The 18,386-nt window shown below is 34.4% G+C and overlaps 2 protein-coding genes across 2 annotated transcripts in view; one reads left to right on the plus strand and one right to left on the minus strand.

Moving 5' to 3' along the window:
- Positions 1-6,164, minus strand: part of LOC6644450 (adenylate cyclase type 3) — an 11,027-nt gene extending 4,863 nt beyond the window's left edge. The window contains exons 1-8 of the mRNA XM_002067170.4: positions 5,531-6,164; positions 4,180-4,369; positions 3,805-4,114; positions 3,614-3,732; positions 2,618-2,729; positions 934-1,061; positions 496-654; positions 41-179 (exon numbers count right to left, since the gene is read on the minus strand). Of these exons, the coding sequence (XP_002067206.1) occupies positions 41-179; positions 496-654; positions 934-1,061; positions 2,618-2,729; positions 3,614-3,732; positions 3,805-4,114; positions 4,180-4,369; positions 5,531-5,870 (1,497 nt within the window). The 5' untranslated portion in view covers positions 5,871-6,164. The remainder of the gene's footprint in view (positions 1-40; positions 180-495; positions 655-933; positions 1,062-2,617; positions 2,730-3,613; positions 3,733-3,804; positions 4,115-4,179; positions 4,370-5,530) is intronic.
- A 6,956-nt stretch (positions 6,165-13,120) lies between these two features.
- Positions 13,121-16,510, plus strand: LOC6644451 (tol-Pal system protein TolA). The gene is made up of 3 exons (XM_002067171.4): positions 13,121-13,444; positions 15,348-15,724; positions 15,916-16,510. Exons 1-3 carry the CDS (start codon positions 13,419-13,421, stop codon positions 16,074-16,076), a joined length of 564 nt encoding a protein of 187 aa, XP_002067207.1. The 5' UTR covers positions 13,121-13,418; the 3' UTR covers positions 16,077-16,510.
- Positions 16,511-18,386: the final 1,876 nt, after the last annotated feature.

Raw genomic sequence — 18,386 nt, forward strand, 5'->3', positions numbered from 1 at the left:
TTAATTTTCTTGCGCTGTTTTATTATACAATTTAACTCACCGGCTTAACCACTTTGGTTATAAAAAATGTCTTTAATCCGGCAATTCGTAACAGTTCCTCACGTTTCTCACCAAATGCTGGTTCCACTTCGAATTCACCATTGAGAAAGGCCAAGGTTTTGTCCGAAATGTGAACGCGTCTGTGACAAAAAAGGGAAACCACCCACAAACGTTAATGTTAAATACCAATTGAATTTAACAAGGAGAGAGGGTAAACCACAAAGCTCCCACTGCACCCATGCAAATGGGTCAATCAAAATAGTTAGTGCCCCTCAAGGAGACACAGTTGTGTCAGTTGATAAACATGACCATAAATTTGCATACAAGATTAAACAAGACTAAGAGTCAAATCATAATAAGCACAAGTCAGAGTCGTTTTGCACCCTCCTCACACACACGAACACATTTAAGTGTCAGCAGTTTAATTATGCAAGAGTTGTTCCGCACAAAACTTACCCAGCCTTGCCGCTCGATTCCATTTTATTGGCCAGCTCAACGTCCTTGGAGTAAACGTCAAATTGCCACTGACGTTGGCCAAGAATGCCAGCCAAGACAGCCCCGGTGTGGATGCCCACACGCATATCAACAGGTGAGTTTGCCTTTTGTTGCACATACCTATAATAATAACACACATCAAAGTATATATCAATATACTTTGCAAATATACAAAGTATATATCAAACATACATTCATCTAACACGACACGCAACTTGGCTAACGCTTAAAAGTATGCTACGAAATATATAAATGGATGAACGGCCAACGGCGACAGGGACCAAACACGAAAGCGTGGTTAAGTGCAATTATTATTAAATTGAACTAACGTTGATTTGGTGTCGCCTGTCGTCGTTGTCGACATCATTGTGGTCGTCCGGTTTTGTCCTTGTTACTTACTTGATGGCCTTAACCATAGAAAGTCCCATGTGTACACACATCACGGCATGATCCGGACGCTCATCCGGGGCACCGCTAATGCAATAATAGCAATCACCAAGAATTTTAATACGTAGTTGTTGGTATTTCTACACACGGGAAAAGAAAATTAATATCAAAGTAATTTCTAGTTATTTAATTGAACAATTGTGATTGACTTGTGGGAAGCAAATCAAAATTAATTGAAATCAGCAAACTATAATTAAATTATTATTTATTAATACGAATACAAATCGAATAGTAAGGAAATCAAGGAATCAACTAATCGATTTTGCCTAAAATAAAGGGCTTTTTGATTTCGTTTTAAGCTTATTACAATCAAATATATAATTTTATTCCTGTTTTATTTGATTGCTACAATTGTTTGCCTTAAATCCAAAATATTTCACACCAAATTGTTGGCAAATTTGTATAATACCCATGAAATTGATAAAAAATAATTTGTTATTCCACTCCTTTTTTTTCCTTTTTAAAATCAATGCAAAATCCCTTAGAAAAGCATAAACCTAAACATAAATGAAGTAAGTAAATTGCCATATCGACTTGAAAATACCCTGCGCAAAGTGGAAAGGCAATAAATCTATTTATTCAATTTACAATTTACCTTACAAGCCGCAAAAACAAGTTTTTCTTATTTTAACACTTTAGCATTTTTACTCAACAGCATTTTCAACTATAACTTGACTAATTTAAGTCAGATTTTTATGAATTGTTATAGACTAGCAGATCTTGAATTCATAACTAGATATATCAATTTTCAGAACTATTGGTTTAATATTATGAAAATAATTCTTACTTATTTAAATACCACGAGCGAAATTTAAATGAAACTTGAGCGGACTATATTTGGCTTTAATTTTTTTAATTCAAAGTATTGATAATTTATACTTATATAAACTTTAAAAGGACAAAACTGATTCTTGCAATTCCCTTACTTTAATATACCCTTTAACCATAAGCGTCATAAATATCAACCCACAAAAAAAAAACCTAATCACAACCTAAAGCTAACAAATGAACTGAAAACAAAAACCGAATCGCCCACCAAATCAGTGAAAAGGAAAACATATACGCCACAAAAAGACTTCTAAACTCAACGCCCAAGTCCCCCCTCAAAAAAAAAAATCACCCAAATTAACTGAAGCTTCTAAAATACAAAATAAAAATAAATAAATGGAAACAAAAACCAGCGCCACCCACCGAGGGGCCCCCCACGAAACGCGGGAAAGAAGACAAAAAAAGTTGCATGAGAGAAAAAATCAACTTGAAACATTTCATACGCCTGACTGGGCGTAACTTTTGCTGGCGGAAAGCAGAAAAGAAATTGCCAAAAAAAAAAAAACAAAGTTAAAACAAAAGGAAAGAGAGCAAAAATTTATGCAGAATAATGGCAACGACGACGAAAAAACAAAAACAAAAAACAGAAGAAGAATTTATATTAAAGTGCGTAACACTCGAAATGAAGGAAATGAAAAATTCTCCATGATGCTTCTTATCTTAAACAACGTAATCATCATTATTATTCTTCTTCGAATTCTAGTAGTGAATGAACACATGAAACCAAGTCGAGGAAAAACTGAAGACAAAAACCAAGAAAAAAAAGAAAAGAAAATTTGTTACAAGTATCTCGACTATTTATTTTTACCTCGGCAAGCCTATCGAAGCGTGCGAAGAGCTCGTTAAGCATTTTAACCAGATCTTGGGCGCTATATGTTGAGGAGATGGCAGTAAAGCCAACAATATCCGCATAAAGTATGCTATTTGATGGTGTGTGTGTATGTGAAATAGTATGTGTGTGAGTAGAAGAGAAAGTAAGGTATAACGGTTAAATTATGGAATGGCAGTTAGCACCTGAAAAAAATGCTGTAAGAATAAACGTAGGAAAGCATTTTTGATGGAAATTAGCACTGTAAATATTTCCGTGTGGAAACGTTTATGAATTTAGAAGTAACGAGGATTAAAGTACACAAATAACACAAATAGCTTAATTAGAGCAACTATTGAACCGTTATTGACATTGAAAGTAGCTAATGAGAACAAATGACATTGTTAAAAAAAACATTTTTCTTAGAAATAATTTCTTAATCGATACGATTTCTCTTCAAGAATGTGATGGTTTTTTTTTATTAACCATTCTAAACTTAAGAGTTAAAAGAACTCTAAAAAGCTTAAAAAACAACAAATTCTCTTGATATAAGATTTGTATCCTCTGTTTTACTTTATTTGTCTGTAATTCACAACTAGTATTAGCACTCAAGTAACTTCAGAAAACTGTCTAGCCATTGAACAATCATTAAAACGTTTTGGATGAAACAATTGACAGTTTTTAGAAACCAATTTAATGTTTAGTGAAACAAATTTTAACATTTTCATTTCAATTCACAACTAGTTTAGGCATTAACGAAGAAGATTGGCCAATGTAAACCTGAAAGAGCTGCTGTTGATGAACATGAGAACATTTGGGCAACACGTTAAATATATTTCTATCAAAGAGAGTACATAGAGAGTTTTTTATTTAGCTTTGTCATTCAGACTTTAGTATATATTTGTGTGTCTCACTTTCTTGCGCACTGAATATGTTATGTTTTTGTAAATTAGTAAAGGTTCGTTTACCATGCAGTAAGACGTCATTTGAACTTACCTAACGTTTTCGTGTCGACTCATGTAAATCTTTTTGAATGCCTCTGAAGTGGAAGAGCCCAAATCTTCACGCATCTTGATAGCCACATGTTTTGGTAGTACGGATAACAGCAGGCGTTCCTAGAAGAATCGAAAACCAACCGAAACCGAAAATGCATTTACTTTGAACCTTGTGTGTGGCAGCTTACTCACCTGTTCAGCCGATTGCTCCTCGATTACCATCTTAACCTCTAGACTTTTCTTGGCCTCTAAAAATGCCCTTTTCTGCTTGGCTTCGCCCATAAAATAATAAAGCAAACCAATTACAGCTCCAGTGGCTATCAAAACAGCATTAGCGGCTGCCTGATCAGATATAAGTGGATCGGGTCGAGAGAAAGCCACAGGAACACTTAAACAATTGAAGTACGTACAAAAGCCAACCACTAGGCCAAGGAAAATCAATGGCAAGGGTAATGTTACATAGATTAAAAAGTTAAGCAATATGGCCCAACCGAGAACATCACTAAAACACAATAAACAATTTGTATTTGTTAATAAATTAAACACTTTCCATTTCATTCAACTCACCGCGGTGAGAAACTGGCTTGCAGCATTACGTAAGCGGCAAAATGCAACATTGCCAGGAACCAGAGAGCTTTCGGTATTATTGTTAACATTGCCTGGTGTAAACTACGCATCGATGGCTGTTCCGAACGACGTCCAATATGCAGGAGAGCGGTTAAAGCCAAATATGCTACCAGCATGCAACAGTTGACCACTAAAAAAATTTGGTTGAAAACTTTATTTTAGAATCTCTAAAAATTTTATTTAGGGATTCTTTCTATAATTTTCTGCCGCTTTCTCGAGTTGTTTTCAGATATAGAAAGGTCGTCAAAAGGTCGTAAGTTTTTTTTTAGTTGTTTTTTCAACTAAGACATTCAGAGAAAATCAAACTAGGACTTAACTTTACAGAAAAAGTCTTCAAAAATAGGGAAACCCATCTTTTCGATATTTCTGTAAAACTGAAACCTACACAACTAAATTTATGTGTGTAACCATCCAAATTCCACACATTTATTTTTTTTTTTGCCAACTTTTTGTATTAAACTTCAACTTTAACAAAAACCAAAGAAACAGATATGGTTATCCGATTTTCATGATAATTTTGCAGAATTTCAAGTTCTTTTAACTGTTTTTGGTATGTCGCAAAAAAAAGTCCAAAGACAAACAAATTTATAAAAATTGAAACAGAAATTTTTAGGATATGACTAAAATTAACTTTAAGAACTTGAAAATAAAGTTTGGCCTCTAGTATGTATAGTTATGGATTTCCCCAAAAAAAAAATGCTATAGGTAAATTTTAATTTTTTATTTTATACCCAACATTTAACTATAAAGAGCAATAAACCAAAATACTATGAGGAAAATATGCTATCCATATATGTACAAAACAAATGTATCCGTTAAATAGACAGAGGAGTTTACCCCTCTTTTGGCCAGTCAAACCTTTTAACGTTATATTAAAGTAGTTTTAGTTGACGGATAAACTCAAAATATAATGACTTCTCTTGAAATCTAATTTCGTTTCACTACAAAATAGTAGCATGACAAAGACTATTCCAGGAAAAACCTTTGAGGACATTTTGAAAATACATACGAGCTAAACTCGCAGCATCCAGGAGAAGAGTCCTGTCTCTTAAATAGTTTACCAACTTTTTTTCTTGTTGGGCGGAGAACAAATTTCTCCCCCTGTCTGTTCGCCACTAAAAAGGATGCACTTCCGCACTCAGAAAGCTTTTATATTCAATCCAATCAGGTTCGTCCGTCAGTCTGAAATGGGGCAATTTCCTTCTGCTGTCTCATGGAGTAACACAAAATCATGCAAGGATATTCGGCTATGGTCCTGACTATAATTCGACCGTACTCTAATCAAACTCACCTCTTGTTGGCACTGCCTGTTCCCATGGTATACAAATGGTCCACAAATTAAATAGAATGGCCGCAAAAAGGAACCACTTGAGACCGCTACGTCGCTGTTTAATGGAATAGTTGTGATACAATTCGTTGAGTACATGCTGCGGTAGGATAACCACACCGCCGCCGGTGATGCCAACACCTCCAGCAACGACCTCATCATCATGAGGACGCCGTCGTGTGGGCGTCTTTTGGCGTTGATGCTTCAATTTGCCGGTTGCTGTCGGCGAAGCGGTAGCCGGAGCTGTGGACGTGGCCTGACCATTTTCAAGATTATTACTAGATTTCTCCTTCTCTTCCGGCATACTGAATGCGAGGTTTTTCAAGTAGCCTTGATGTTTTTTTTTTTTTGTTTTTCTTTTATTTTTTGGTTTTTTATTTTTGTGTTTCGTTGATCACCAATCGACCGGTCGAGGGACCACCACCGAGTAAGTAAGCAAAGGAGCCACTGACTCGACGACGACCCAAGAGTTTGGTTTATGAATGAAGCACGGCCATTTCCGTTTTCACCGCTTTTCTTCTTTTTGGTTTTTATTTATTTATAAGTATGGTAGACGCTTGGGTAAATAGAATGAAAAAGCGAAGCAGAAACTCAAACAACAAGAAAATAAACTTGTACACAAAACGTTAACGCTAAATTTGAGACTTAGCGCAGTGCCTCATGGCGGGGTGCCCCAGTCACCCAGCCACCCACTAGCCACCTTTTCCCGCTTTCCCCTCTTTTCCCCTGCATTTTTGTTGTTGTATTAGTGAGCGCCAAGGCGGAAGCGTCCTTGTAGGAGAGTCATGTGCGTGTGTGTATGTGAAAGCTTTTTAAACATATCTACCGTGGTTTTAGTTTCACTTTCTAATTATATGAAATTAACATTTAATCTTTAAAACTTTGTGTATTTATGATTAGTTCTCCCAAAATTTAACAAACTGAAATTTTTAGAGATAATAACTGTCTAGAAAGGCGTGTGTTTATTACAGGGGCGAATCTAGTTGGTTAAAATTCTGATAATTGAGAACACGGCGCAAGTTCGTTTACGTCAGCGACGGATCCAAGTAATAACTTGGGTGGATATTAAAATTTGACCAGTTTTACAGGTAAAAAAAATAAAAATTTATATAATCGAGCTTCTAGGGTTTTTATAATAGTGGTGTAGAATTTCTCTTGTTAGCCCCTATGAAGATCCGCCACTGTTTCAATTATCGCATTATGCTCTCTTTACGGCAAAAATAGTTAAATCAAGAAAAGGTGTGCCCCTAAACGTAAAATAGATAACAAAAACTGAAATAAATTATTATTTAATCGCAATATATATATTTTAATCAATTTCATTAAATAGTAAATCAAAATGATTTTAAGATAACCAACATTCCTTTGTTTTATACAAGAAATGTTAAAAAAAATAAGTTAAAATGAATCATTAACAAAGTATGAACGTTTTTTTTAGCGGATTGCTCTGCCTGCTCTTAGGGTTCCCCAATGAATCCATTCTCATTCTCAGTTCTTAGAGGGTTTTAAACCAAGTTTGGGGAAATAAGTAATAGAAAACTAGAAAAGCTTACTTACTGTAAGAAGGATGCAATCCTTCTGGGACTGCAGGATAAAAAACCAAAGCGGACTTCAAAGGATTGGAAACGATATTTTACTTTCATTGATTTGTATGCTATGGTCCGGTATGGTCTTGTAGTAACTTTACATGTAAAATATTTATTCATAAACACAAAAGTTGTAAAAAAAAGTATTTTCCCCAAGTATTTAATTTTTATTATTATTGAATTTGTATATATTTATATAAATAATACAATGGTCTGTAGCTAAAAAATTTAACATTCATGTGAGACGACAGCAAACCTCATTAAAAATTTCTTTACTAAATAGTTATGTCAATAAACAATATTCACACGTTGAACAACAAAAAATGATTCATATTTACACATTATTTTGTTGATGATATTTTTGCTACAATATTTTTGCATATTATGCCAGCATTCTCACACAATTTTACAATATCAATTTTCGTTGGATTATTAATTAAAACTGAAAATTGAGTTTTTGCTATTTTTAGGCAAATTGAAATTGACTTGTGAAATTTTCATGAAAAGCGCTCCAACCATCTTCCCACCTTCCGCCACGTCTTCCAGGGCTAACCATAAAAAACATATATTTGCATAAATTATAAGCATTTTCGGCCGCAGTTTTAACACCCTCGCATACCACGGTACTAGGTTACGCTCTCTCTCTCTCTCGTTCACTCACTCTCTCCCACACTCGCATTGTATATGTTCTCTTCTGTTACTCTTTCGTTATACTACTACTAGGTTGGTGTCTATGTCTCTCTTTCCGAGTCTCACTCTCTCTCTCTCTCTCAATGCTGCTTCCTTCATTTGACTATCCGTGTATCCTTATTGCCGAATTGGTCGGACAGACCATATACATATGCATTTATGTATGTAGGTATGTGTGTAGGTGTGTGTGTGTGTAACATAACGTTGCTTCTTATTTCTTTCAAACAGAAGGAAAAGAAATCCTTTTACGTCCTAGGTATGCCTTGGTAAGTATCTTTATAACCGACTCGTGCCTGTGTGTACATATGTGCGTATGTTTTGGGTGTGTGTGTGTCTCTGTGTATGTTTGTGTAAGGTTGATTTGCTCAAGGTTCGTTTTAATGCGTTCTGATTTTGTTTGTGTGTACACACAACTACAGACAAAAAATTTCGATTATAATTTAAAAGGCAAATAACTGACACTTGCACTTAAGGATAATTATTATTTTTTGGCATGTAAGAGCTTGTTAAGATTGCTCTCTCAGTCCCATTATAGTCCTTACATTTCACACAAAATTTTTGGTTTTACACTAAAATACACTTTTTTATTATTTGTGAATTTTTGAATACATTTTTTCGTAATTTTACTTTTTTTCAATTTCGCTTCGTTGTTTTAACTTTTCTTGTTTTTTCTTTCTGCTAGGAGCAATTCTTTTTTTTTCTTCTTCCTCTTCTCCTGTAGGCTGTATGTTTGCTGTGTGCTGCCTTGATCAGTTTTTTGCGCGTACGCGTATTCCTTTTGAACTAAACTAAGGCGCACGATAAACTTGACTGATTGTTAAGTGAAAAATTTTGACAGTCAACAGTCCAATACAGCAGCAATACAAGAAGGACCTTTCAGCAGCGCGCCTAACAGAGAGTGAAAGAGCGAGTGCGATAGAGTATGAGAGAGCTTTTTTACCGCAAGACAGCTTTTTATAAGCGCATGTCACAGAGAGTCAGAGAGAGAGTTAGTCCGAACCACTGATAACGGTACAGCTGTGCAGCTTGATAACAAAATGTGCATTAACTGTTAATCGGTGGGTGTCCATGTGCAAGTGTCTGCTTGTGTGTGTGTGTGTGTGTGTGTGTATGTGTGTGTGCGAGCATAATTACTCAAATTGCCGCAAGCGCATAAAATTAATTAGAAAGAAAACATTAATGTCGCTCACTACAACTAAATGGCAATCACATACAGACACCAACACACACACACACAGAGAGAAAATGAAATGGAGGACGCCTTGTAAGGAATGCAGCTGTCCTTGGCTGGCATTGAAAAATAGCTGCAGCTGCATATCAACGCCTGTGTGTGTGTGTTTGTGATGGCAGATGTAAAGGAAATGCCTTTTGTATTCTTTAAGATGACGATAATTTGGTTAAAATCAACTGTTTATAATGCAAATATAATTTCAATTTAGGCTAATCTTGGAATGAGGATTAATTTTACCAGAAAGGAGTTTTAATTCAATTTGCCATCGATTTCATTTTGATTTCAAACGCTTCCCTGTACAAACAAACATCTAAATGTTTCCCACTTCCGGCATGGGACATAGAAGCCAAAGGACCTTTTCTTTGTCGATTTCTAACGAAAAAACATATGTATATACATCTGAAACAACGAAATAAAGAAGACTTTTATCGAACAGTTTTTAGACGTAAATCGGTTTAGTTTTTAAGTCGAATTGAAGTTTAAGATTAAGTATTAGTTTAAATTTTAGGTCGAATTTTTGATATAGAACACTGTCTCACACGCAAATGAGTTGGGAATTTAATGGACAAATCTAACTTAAGTACACAGATCTATGTATGTATCTACATATTTACAAAAGAATGCAAGTAAAGATTTCTATACAAAGTATAATTAACTTGAAATCGACAGCAGGTCCGAATATTTAAAATATATAAACAAATTATTAACACCGGGCTTGTTTCTTACTCTGATATGCACATTTTTTGAGCTTAAAGCAGTTTATTTTTGATGAATTTTAAACAGAAACAATTATCACTAAAAATTTTAGTTTTTTATTTAGCGCATACGTATTACACATTCTCAAATTACTTAAATATGTTCTACCATCAACGGTAAAAACAATTTCGACATATCTTTAAAGGAAATCACATAAAAAATATTCGCAACATCGAACCCAAAGAATAGTTTACTTATCGTCTATTCTTCGATAACTAAGTTTATGCCAAAGAGTTGCATTAAAACTGAATAATATGATTTGAACGGCTAAAGTAGTAGCCGTTTTTATTATTTCTTTCAACGTCATGTCATGTAGATTTTATTGCGACGGTTCTTAGAGACAACAAAACAGGTACTTGGTGGTGATCTCGGTTTTTTTTTTATATTTTAGGCCACCTTAACGACAAGATTCGTTTTTTTTTTCGTAAGATTGACGCTTTGAAATGATTTTAAGGACAACAATTTATTGAAGTATTTTTTTATTCAATGCTGAAATATTATGTGTATCTAAAAAATTTGTATAACAATTGAGATACGATCCCTTATAATCATTACATTAAAGTAGTTCAACTGTTTTATTGAAGGATAATAATTTCTAAAGGATAATAGTACAAAAAGGCTAGTATGCGAAATTTGTTTGGCTATATACCTCTACTGAACATCTATCAATATTAAGATCTGTATATCTACTATACTGCTGTAATCTTCATATTTAAAATTCAACTCTATCCAAATTGACTATAAATTTTCGAGTCATTCGATTTTGGATTGGACATTTTAGCAGTAAATGTTATCGTATCTATTTATCAATCTAGAGTAAATGATTTTCGAAATGGTACACATACATACATACATGTATGTGCATACAGTTGCGAACTTAAAAATAGCACCACTTGCTGAGGTTATGTGTTCAAAGGATTCTTGGCTTCAATTTAAGGCTCAAGAAAAATGTGAATACGTTTTTGAATGTTTCAATATTTACTACTAATGAAAACAAAAAAAAATTTTAATAATATCCAACGTATTCAAAGTTTTTCAGGCATTTTCTTCAAATACTCAAAAAATACATGTACATATGTATGTACCTAATACGTAGTGTAATACCTTAATAATTACAATGTAATACTGTAAAAAAAGTCTTTAGCATTAAGGAGATTGATTCAAGTAATTTTTTTTTTTCTTTTATTTCCCCCATTTGAAATTTCACCGAAGCAAATCCATCAAAAATTCACCAAAATTAATATACCTTTAAAAGAAATACCCCTAGAATCACGAGATCACTATTTTAAACGCATAAAAAATACTTGGAATGAGAATTTTACAACTTACTCATTCATAAAATCGTTTTATTGCAAATAGTATATATTAACTATTTCATAATATAGTAATATATATACCATTTCTATTCGAATATATTTCAAGGTTATCACCTGACAAAAATAAAAACCCAACGAAAAACCTTCAATGCAAATTTTAGAAAATAGAATTTTCGTAACTTTTTTCTTTGTTTTTCCAACTGCTTGAATAACATTTCTGCTTTCACTCAAATGAAAAGAAAAGAAAAAAACGGCGGGAGTTTTGTGCCGAGTGCATTTTGTTTCTCTCGAAGGGCATGTGTTCTATATTCATTGTCAGGCAATAAAGCATCTAAGCAGCGATAACCTTTTACTTCAACATTCTCTAGACCCGCACAATGATCATCCGGAACAGCGGCAGAATGTTTTACCTGAAACAGACGCACACACACATAAATTCGTACACACACATATACGTATACGCCTACCTGGCTCCAGACGACAAGAAAAAAACATGCAAGGCGGTCGCAATTTTGATTGATTGTCGAAATAGATCACAAAATGCAGGAATTTGGAGACTTGTATTTGCGCAAATATGTTCAATATTGAAAAGTTTTCAAAAATTAATATGCTCATTTCTCTAACTGATTAGATTTGATTAGTTTTTTTTGTTTTAGAAAGTAGCAGCTGTCGTATAGCATCTTTTAAGATTGTTTAAAACATCTGTCATCTCAGCTATTTCATTTTGGGTCCTGCTACAGGAATAACTAATCCTAGGACATGCACAATGGCACGTGATGCTACCTTAAAATCCATTCGCTTCAGTTTCCCCTCATTTAGTTACCTGCCTGCTACCTGGATAAATCCCCCAGAACAAAAGGTGAAACGGAGAAGCTGAATTTTTTGTTGTAAGCGCGCGCTTTCCAAAGAAAAGGAATATGCCCAAATGCATACATATACATTGTATTGTAAATGTATGTTTTGCCTTTTAGAACATGTTTTGCAAATTATTCGCCAATTTTTTATAATTTAATTAGTAATTTTCATGTTTTGTGTATAATTTAACAACTTGGCTCTCATTTTTATCTATGTATCAGCGTATTAGAGTTGGGCATAACTGTGACTACTTAAGTCACGGTGATAGTGAGTGATTATTTATTTATTTGAATCGTATTTGTATTGGGTTCATTCCAAATACGGCTTTTATTGTTATATTTTTTTACACATTTGGCTTATACATATACATACATATATGTTGTGACATCTGTACATACAAATGTATGTGTTTTTGTATTAAATTTGCGTCTCTTTTTGAATATTTCACCTACTATTTGTCCATCTCTGTTGCTCTCAGAGAGTGCAACCGGCTTCTCTCTCGTTTGCGAGCTCTCTCTGTCTGGCGGTTACCTTTATCTCTCCCTTTCGCTCTCTCAAGATTTGGTGTGCTCTCACAGAGAAAGAAAAAGTGTTGAAGAACACAAACTAGTTCCTACAATTATGAAGCGGGAAAATGGTAACTAGTTCTTTTTCTCATTAGATATATGTATATGACATTTAACTTAATTAGTCATATTTAAAAATATACACGTTAATAAATATAAATTTACATAATTATATTATTGATAAGCAATTTACAGTAACTTGACAAATTAATAATAAACAATTTGTACACACATATTTTATTTTTTTTTTTATAGCAATTTTTAACATAAAAGAAGACTTAAAGACTTACATATGTATGTACATACTTATATGTATATACATATATACAATTTCATAGCTCATTAAACACATAAAATGTAAAACAAATGAAAGCCAAATTTCATTTAATTGTGCAATAAATTAAGCCAAGCTTATTACATTGTGTATAATGAATAATATATAAGCAAAAATTAAACTAGATCCATGATTCTACCAACGATTTAACGATTTTGAGCAAATGAACTGGTATTTTTATGCAACACTAGAGCGGACCGCTTTAAAAGCCGCACCGGTACTCGCTGCTCTCTCATTCGGCGTTTTTCTGCGTAACTGTGTGGACGTTCTCCTTCTGTGTACAGCAACTGAAAAGCAAAAAAAAAAGGAATAAATACCCCAGCAATTCTGAAAGCAAAAAAGAAGCTGCTATACACACATACAAATTGTACAAATTTATAAAATTTGCTAAAATTTGTTTGTTCCGTTTACAACGTGTCGATTTTTGCCCGGCAATCTTAAAAGCTTCGTTTAAAGCAAATCACCTCTTAAACGTGTTTTACGCGCTTCGCTTTTTGAAAAACCAACAGTAAAACAAAATGGCTGATGTGGCTGAGCAAAAAAAGTGAGTAATGTAGATAGATATCGACAAAAAATAATAAGTAAAATGTTTAGTGCCTTTGTGAATACTACATCTGTGTGTGTGTGCAAGTGTGTTTTTGAGTATTTTGTTTAAACAATTTGTGCACTTTTTCTGCCATGTTCTTATTTGCAACGGTTTGGAAAAATTTTCTTTTTTTTGAATTTCTTTCGGCCCTCTGTGTCTATATACGCAAAAGCTGGTTTTCAAGTAGTTGTCTCGCTTCCACTTGGGCAATTTAAATGTGCGCGCAAAAAACGACGCCGTTGAATTTGGCGCGGCGTCCTAAGTCGATCTCGCTCACTCTCCGGCCGGCAAATGATGACGGCGCGGCAGCGACGTTAACGGCGGCAGAGAGTAAATTTTTTGTTGACGGCGACGGCGGCATGTGCTTGTTGTTGGGCAAAGAAGTAATGTGTTGAGTATATACATCTATATGTATACACACATATATTTGTATGGATGTGTCTTTTTGTGCAAAGCGGAGTGCGCAAAAATTTTATGTATGTATGTATGTGCAAAAGTGTGTATAGCATTCGCATTTAAGTTGCCGCTCTTTTTTTCAGCTGTCCGTTTGTTTAAAGCTCAAAGCTTGGCATTAACTTCTTGTGCTGTGTCTGTTTGCTTGCCGCCCGACTCCCTGCTTACCACCTACCTTACCTACCTTTAGCTCTCGCTCTTTCTTTCTCTGTCTTGCTGCTTGTTTGTGCTAATGAGTTGCTCAAGTTTTTTTTTCGTTTCGTTTTTATTCCAGGTATTATTTTGTCATTGCTTAAAATAATCACATAGCAGCGAAAAACGCTTATGTTTTTAGCAGTCTTTTGGGGTTTTTCTTTTGTTTAATACTTCTTTTAACTTCTTTTTGTGAAGTCAAAAAGGTGGTGGTGGTGGGAGAAAAGAAAGAGAACAAAATGAAAAAGGAGAGAACTGTTAAAATACCTTTTGTCTGTGTGTGTTGTCTTAGGTTGTGATAGGTATGGGGGGCGGGGGGTTAGATAAAAGCCGCATAGTGGGTGTCTGGTTTTTGACCGTTATTTTGCCGCTTCCTTTTTGTGCACGTAGTTAGACAGAGACACAATTATGTGTCTCCTTAATGCTACGTGACGCGCGCGCCTTGCATGTAGCGGCAAAGCAAAGTGCAAGCGGGACAACCATATAATGCTTACCGCATAAAAAACCAGTTTTTTTCGAACAAGTCGTGCTTCTTTTTTTTTGCACATAGTCTGCAAGCATCTCTCTTATACATATCTATGGTATATAAGCGAAGTATGTATAGAAAAGAAAAGAAAAAAAATTTATATGGCAACGCACGCTCACCTTTTTTTTTGTATTTCTTTTTGCGTCGCAGTTTCCACGAGTTGTTGCTCCCATTTATCATTTTCTCAGAGGGCAGCGACGTTTGACGACGGCGGCGTCGGCGTCGCCGGCGTTGGCAGATGTTACAACAATGCTTTGTAGTTGTTAGTACGAGGGTTTCCACTTTAATTCTTGGGCTAGCTCAACATAAAACGTGGTCAGGTGAAATTAGGCGCGCAAATGGAAAGCTTCCTAAAAGTAGGCCGTATTTATTTATATTGGCATATTTGTGTTGGACTTAATCTATATTTGTAGGCCAGAAATATTAATAGCAACCCTCGTGTATGTATTATTTGTGTGTGTGCGCTGCTTTTAGTGGGGGTTGCACGGAAGTAGACACCGCTTTGCCGGTTTTTCTTTGCTTTTGCTATGTATGAGGAATGGAAAATTTTTATGAATTTCATTGAGATTTTTTTTTGGAAAGCAATTTGCAAAAATTTATGAAATTTACAAGATGTTTTTATAATATAAACGTAATTCATTTGTATTTATTGTTTTTTTGTTTGTTCTATTTTTCTTTTAATTACTACAGTGAGACCCCTGTTGTGGAGAAGGTTGCCGCTGAGGAAGTAGATGCTGTGAAAAAGGATGCCGTTGCTGCCGATGATGCAGCAGCAGCAACACCAGCAGCAGCTGAGAAACCAGCCACAGAGAACGGTGCCGCCGCCGCCGATGAGGAAGCAAGCAGCAAGAAGGAAAATGGTGCTGCCGCCGCTGAAGCAGCCGCTGCTGATAGCGCCCCCGCCGCCGATGCTGCCGATGGTGAGAAGGCAAAGGCCGATGAATCCAAACCTGCTGCCGATGAGAAGAAGGAAGAGTCTGCGCCCGCTGCTGAAGAGGCCAAGGCAACCAGCGAAGCAGCTGCTGTTGAGAATGGAGCTGAAGAGGCAGCCAATGGTGACTCAACAGGTGAGTTATACCCTCCAATCCCCCCACCCACCGCTTGTTGACACGAAAAAAATCATTCGCTTAATATTTCGAGTAAATTTGAAATAACTATCATTAGATCAGCAAACACGAAAGAAAACTTCTTATTCTAAATCCAAGCATGTAATTAACTTGAATTCTCTTTCAATTTTTGCTTTTCCGCCAACCTTTAGATGCCCCCGCCGCTGAAGCTGTAAAGCGAAAGGTTGATGAGGCCGCTGCTAAGGCCGATGAGGCCGTTGCCACACCAGAAAAGAAGGCGAAACTGGATGATGCCGCCAGCACAAAGGATGAAGTTCAAAATGGTGCTGAGGCTAGCGAAGTGGCTGCCTAAAAGCATAAGCTTCTCCTCTCACACAAACTTCTACAAATAAATATATTACTACTTACTAACAACAACAACAACAAAAACACAAAATCTAATAAAACAAAAAAACGAAGAAACAACAACAAAAACAATTATGGCTCTCCTCGTCTGTTGTCAGCCAAACGTTCTAATTTGGCTGACAAGAAAAAGAAAGAAATAAGCAAAGAAAAAATTCCAAAAACAAGAAAATTCTCTAATATAAAAATAATCCCGAAATGGGTAACCGTTGTCGACGTAGCATTAAAAAGAATTATAGAAACCGGGTACCGAACATTCAATTCGCGATTCTTTTTTGAAAAAAAATCCTTGTCATTTCTTGATTCTTTTACTATAAATCTTTCTTTCTCTACACTTCTCTGTCTGATACTGTCTAATACTAACAACAAATCAACCAGCAACAACAAAACGAAATCCATTATCATTTACTTAAACAACAACAAAACAACAACAAAAAACCTTAACTTTAAAGAGAGAAAAAGAAGAAAAAAAAAGTATATAAGCGAAAAGTAAGATGCAACCCTCTATGTTTTAAGCAAAAAAAGAAAAAAAAAAAAACAAAAACAAAATAAAGAAAGTATATAAAAAAAAAAGTTGTAAACAAAAAAGGAAACAGAAACGCGTCAAATTTAATAATTATAGTAATTAAAGCAACAACAACATCAAACAAACAAACACAATCCTTTATATAAGCAAAGAGTAATAATTTTTTTCGTCATTTTTAAGAATATTTCTTTTTAATTTTTATTGTATGGAATTTCTATATTACATATGGAATATATTTATATATACAAACAAAAAAAAAAAACGAAAGAAAACAAAACTCAACAACAAAAAAAAAACAGCAAATATTTCAAAAAACAAAAAAAACAACGCATTTCATACTTAAACAAAAAAAAAAACAAACAAACAATAAAAAGGAAATAAACGAAGATGACAAAATAAAAGATAAACCGAATTCTCTGGACACGATAGAAAATAAGAGAAGAATTTGAGGACAAAAACCACTTTTTTGGGGTTAGATTTGAAAAACTGAAATATATTCATATTCCGAAAATGTACAATTTCAATTTGATCGATTTAATTAACTGTTCTTAATTATTAGTTTTTTTTTTTCATTTTATTAATCTATTGGATTACTAATTACGGTTTGTGTCCTCCCTTTTGCAGGGATTCTCTCCAAGCATTTAATTATACATATATAATTAATTATATATATATATATATATATACAACACATATATCAATTCAACCAACTACAACAAATTCTGTTTTCTGCTACGGCGGCTGACGTAAGCTAGAAAACAGAAATGTGTGTAAGAATGAAAAATCTTTTTTCAAAACCCTATCGCCAAAACACAAAAGAAGAGAATAAAAATGCCTAAAAGCAAAATTGTTTTGTTGTAACACAAACTTCTCAAATCAAATATAGCAACAAAAAAAAAAAAAACAAACACACGCATTAAGTACATACATTCGAGAACATTCAAAAATGCAAATAAAAATGAAAGAAGAACAAACAAAGAAAAAACGAAAGAGAAAAACAAAGTAGAATTATGTATTTTATTGTCTTTGGTTATGTGGTAGGGGGAGTCGGGGGCTGAGAGGTTTAGTTTACGAGTGTGCTTTGTGGTACCCGTTTCTAGAAATTACTTGTAAACCCAACTTGTGGCTTAGGGAAATGCCCTGAGGCCTCAGTGTTGTCGCTTTATGTTTTTACTCATACGGGCAATGGCAACACTGTTTTCGGTTATGGCGCCCCTCTAGCCGGCTCCTAGCACTAACAGTATGATCAAATTTAGCTGTGCTACTCAAAAGAAATGAATCATACTTAAAAGCTTTTTTGAAATTTTAAAAAATGAGTCATTTTCTGGAAAGTTTTAAAAGTAAGGTTATCTGGACTAATTGAAATAAAATTTAAAAATTGAGGTTATGAGCAATAGTCGTTTCCATTACTGCCACAAAACAAAACACAAATGCAAACTAAATAATCACCTATAGAGTAAATTGAGTCAAGGCAAATAACTATAAGAAAACTATAAATTATAACTATAAACTATTGAGCAAAACATTTAACAAAAAACTGACAAAGCGCGCCAAGATATTTAAATGTTACTTCAGCAATTCAGTGTTGTAAAACCATCATAATAGCGTTGCCACTTGCTGTTTGTTAACATTGTGCTGTTAGCGCAACGTAATTTTTTACATTTTTGACATAAATTTGTTTTTTTATAATCTTGTGAATTCAAATTTTTTTTCTAGATATATTCAAACATTTTT

Source organism: Drosophila willistoni, assembly GCF_018902025.1.
Source record: "Drosophila willistoni isolate 14030-0811.24 chromosome 2R unlocalized genomic scaffold, UCI_dwil_1.1 Seg167, whole genome shotgun sequence".
In the NCBI taxonomy this organism is placed as follows: domain Eukaryota; kingdom Metazoa; phylum Arthropoda; class Insecta; order Diptera; family Drosophilidae; genus Drosophila; species Drosophila willistoni.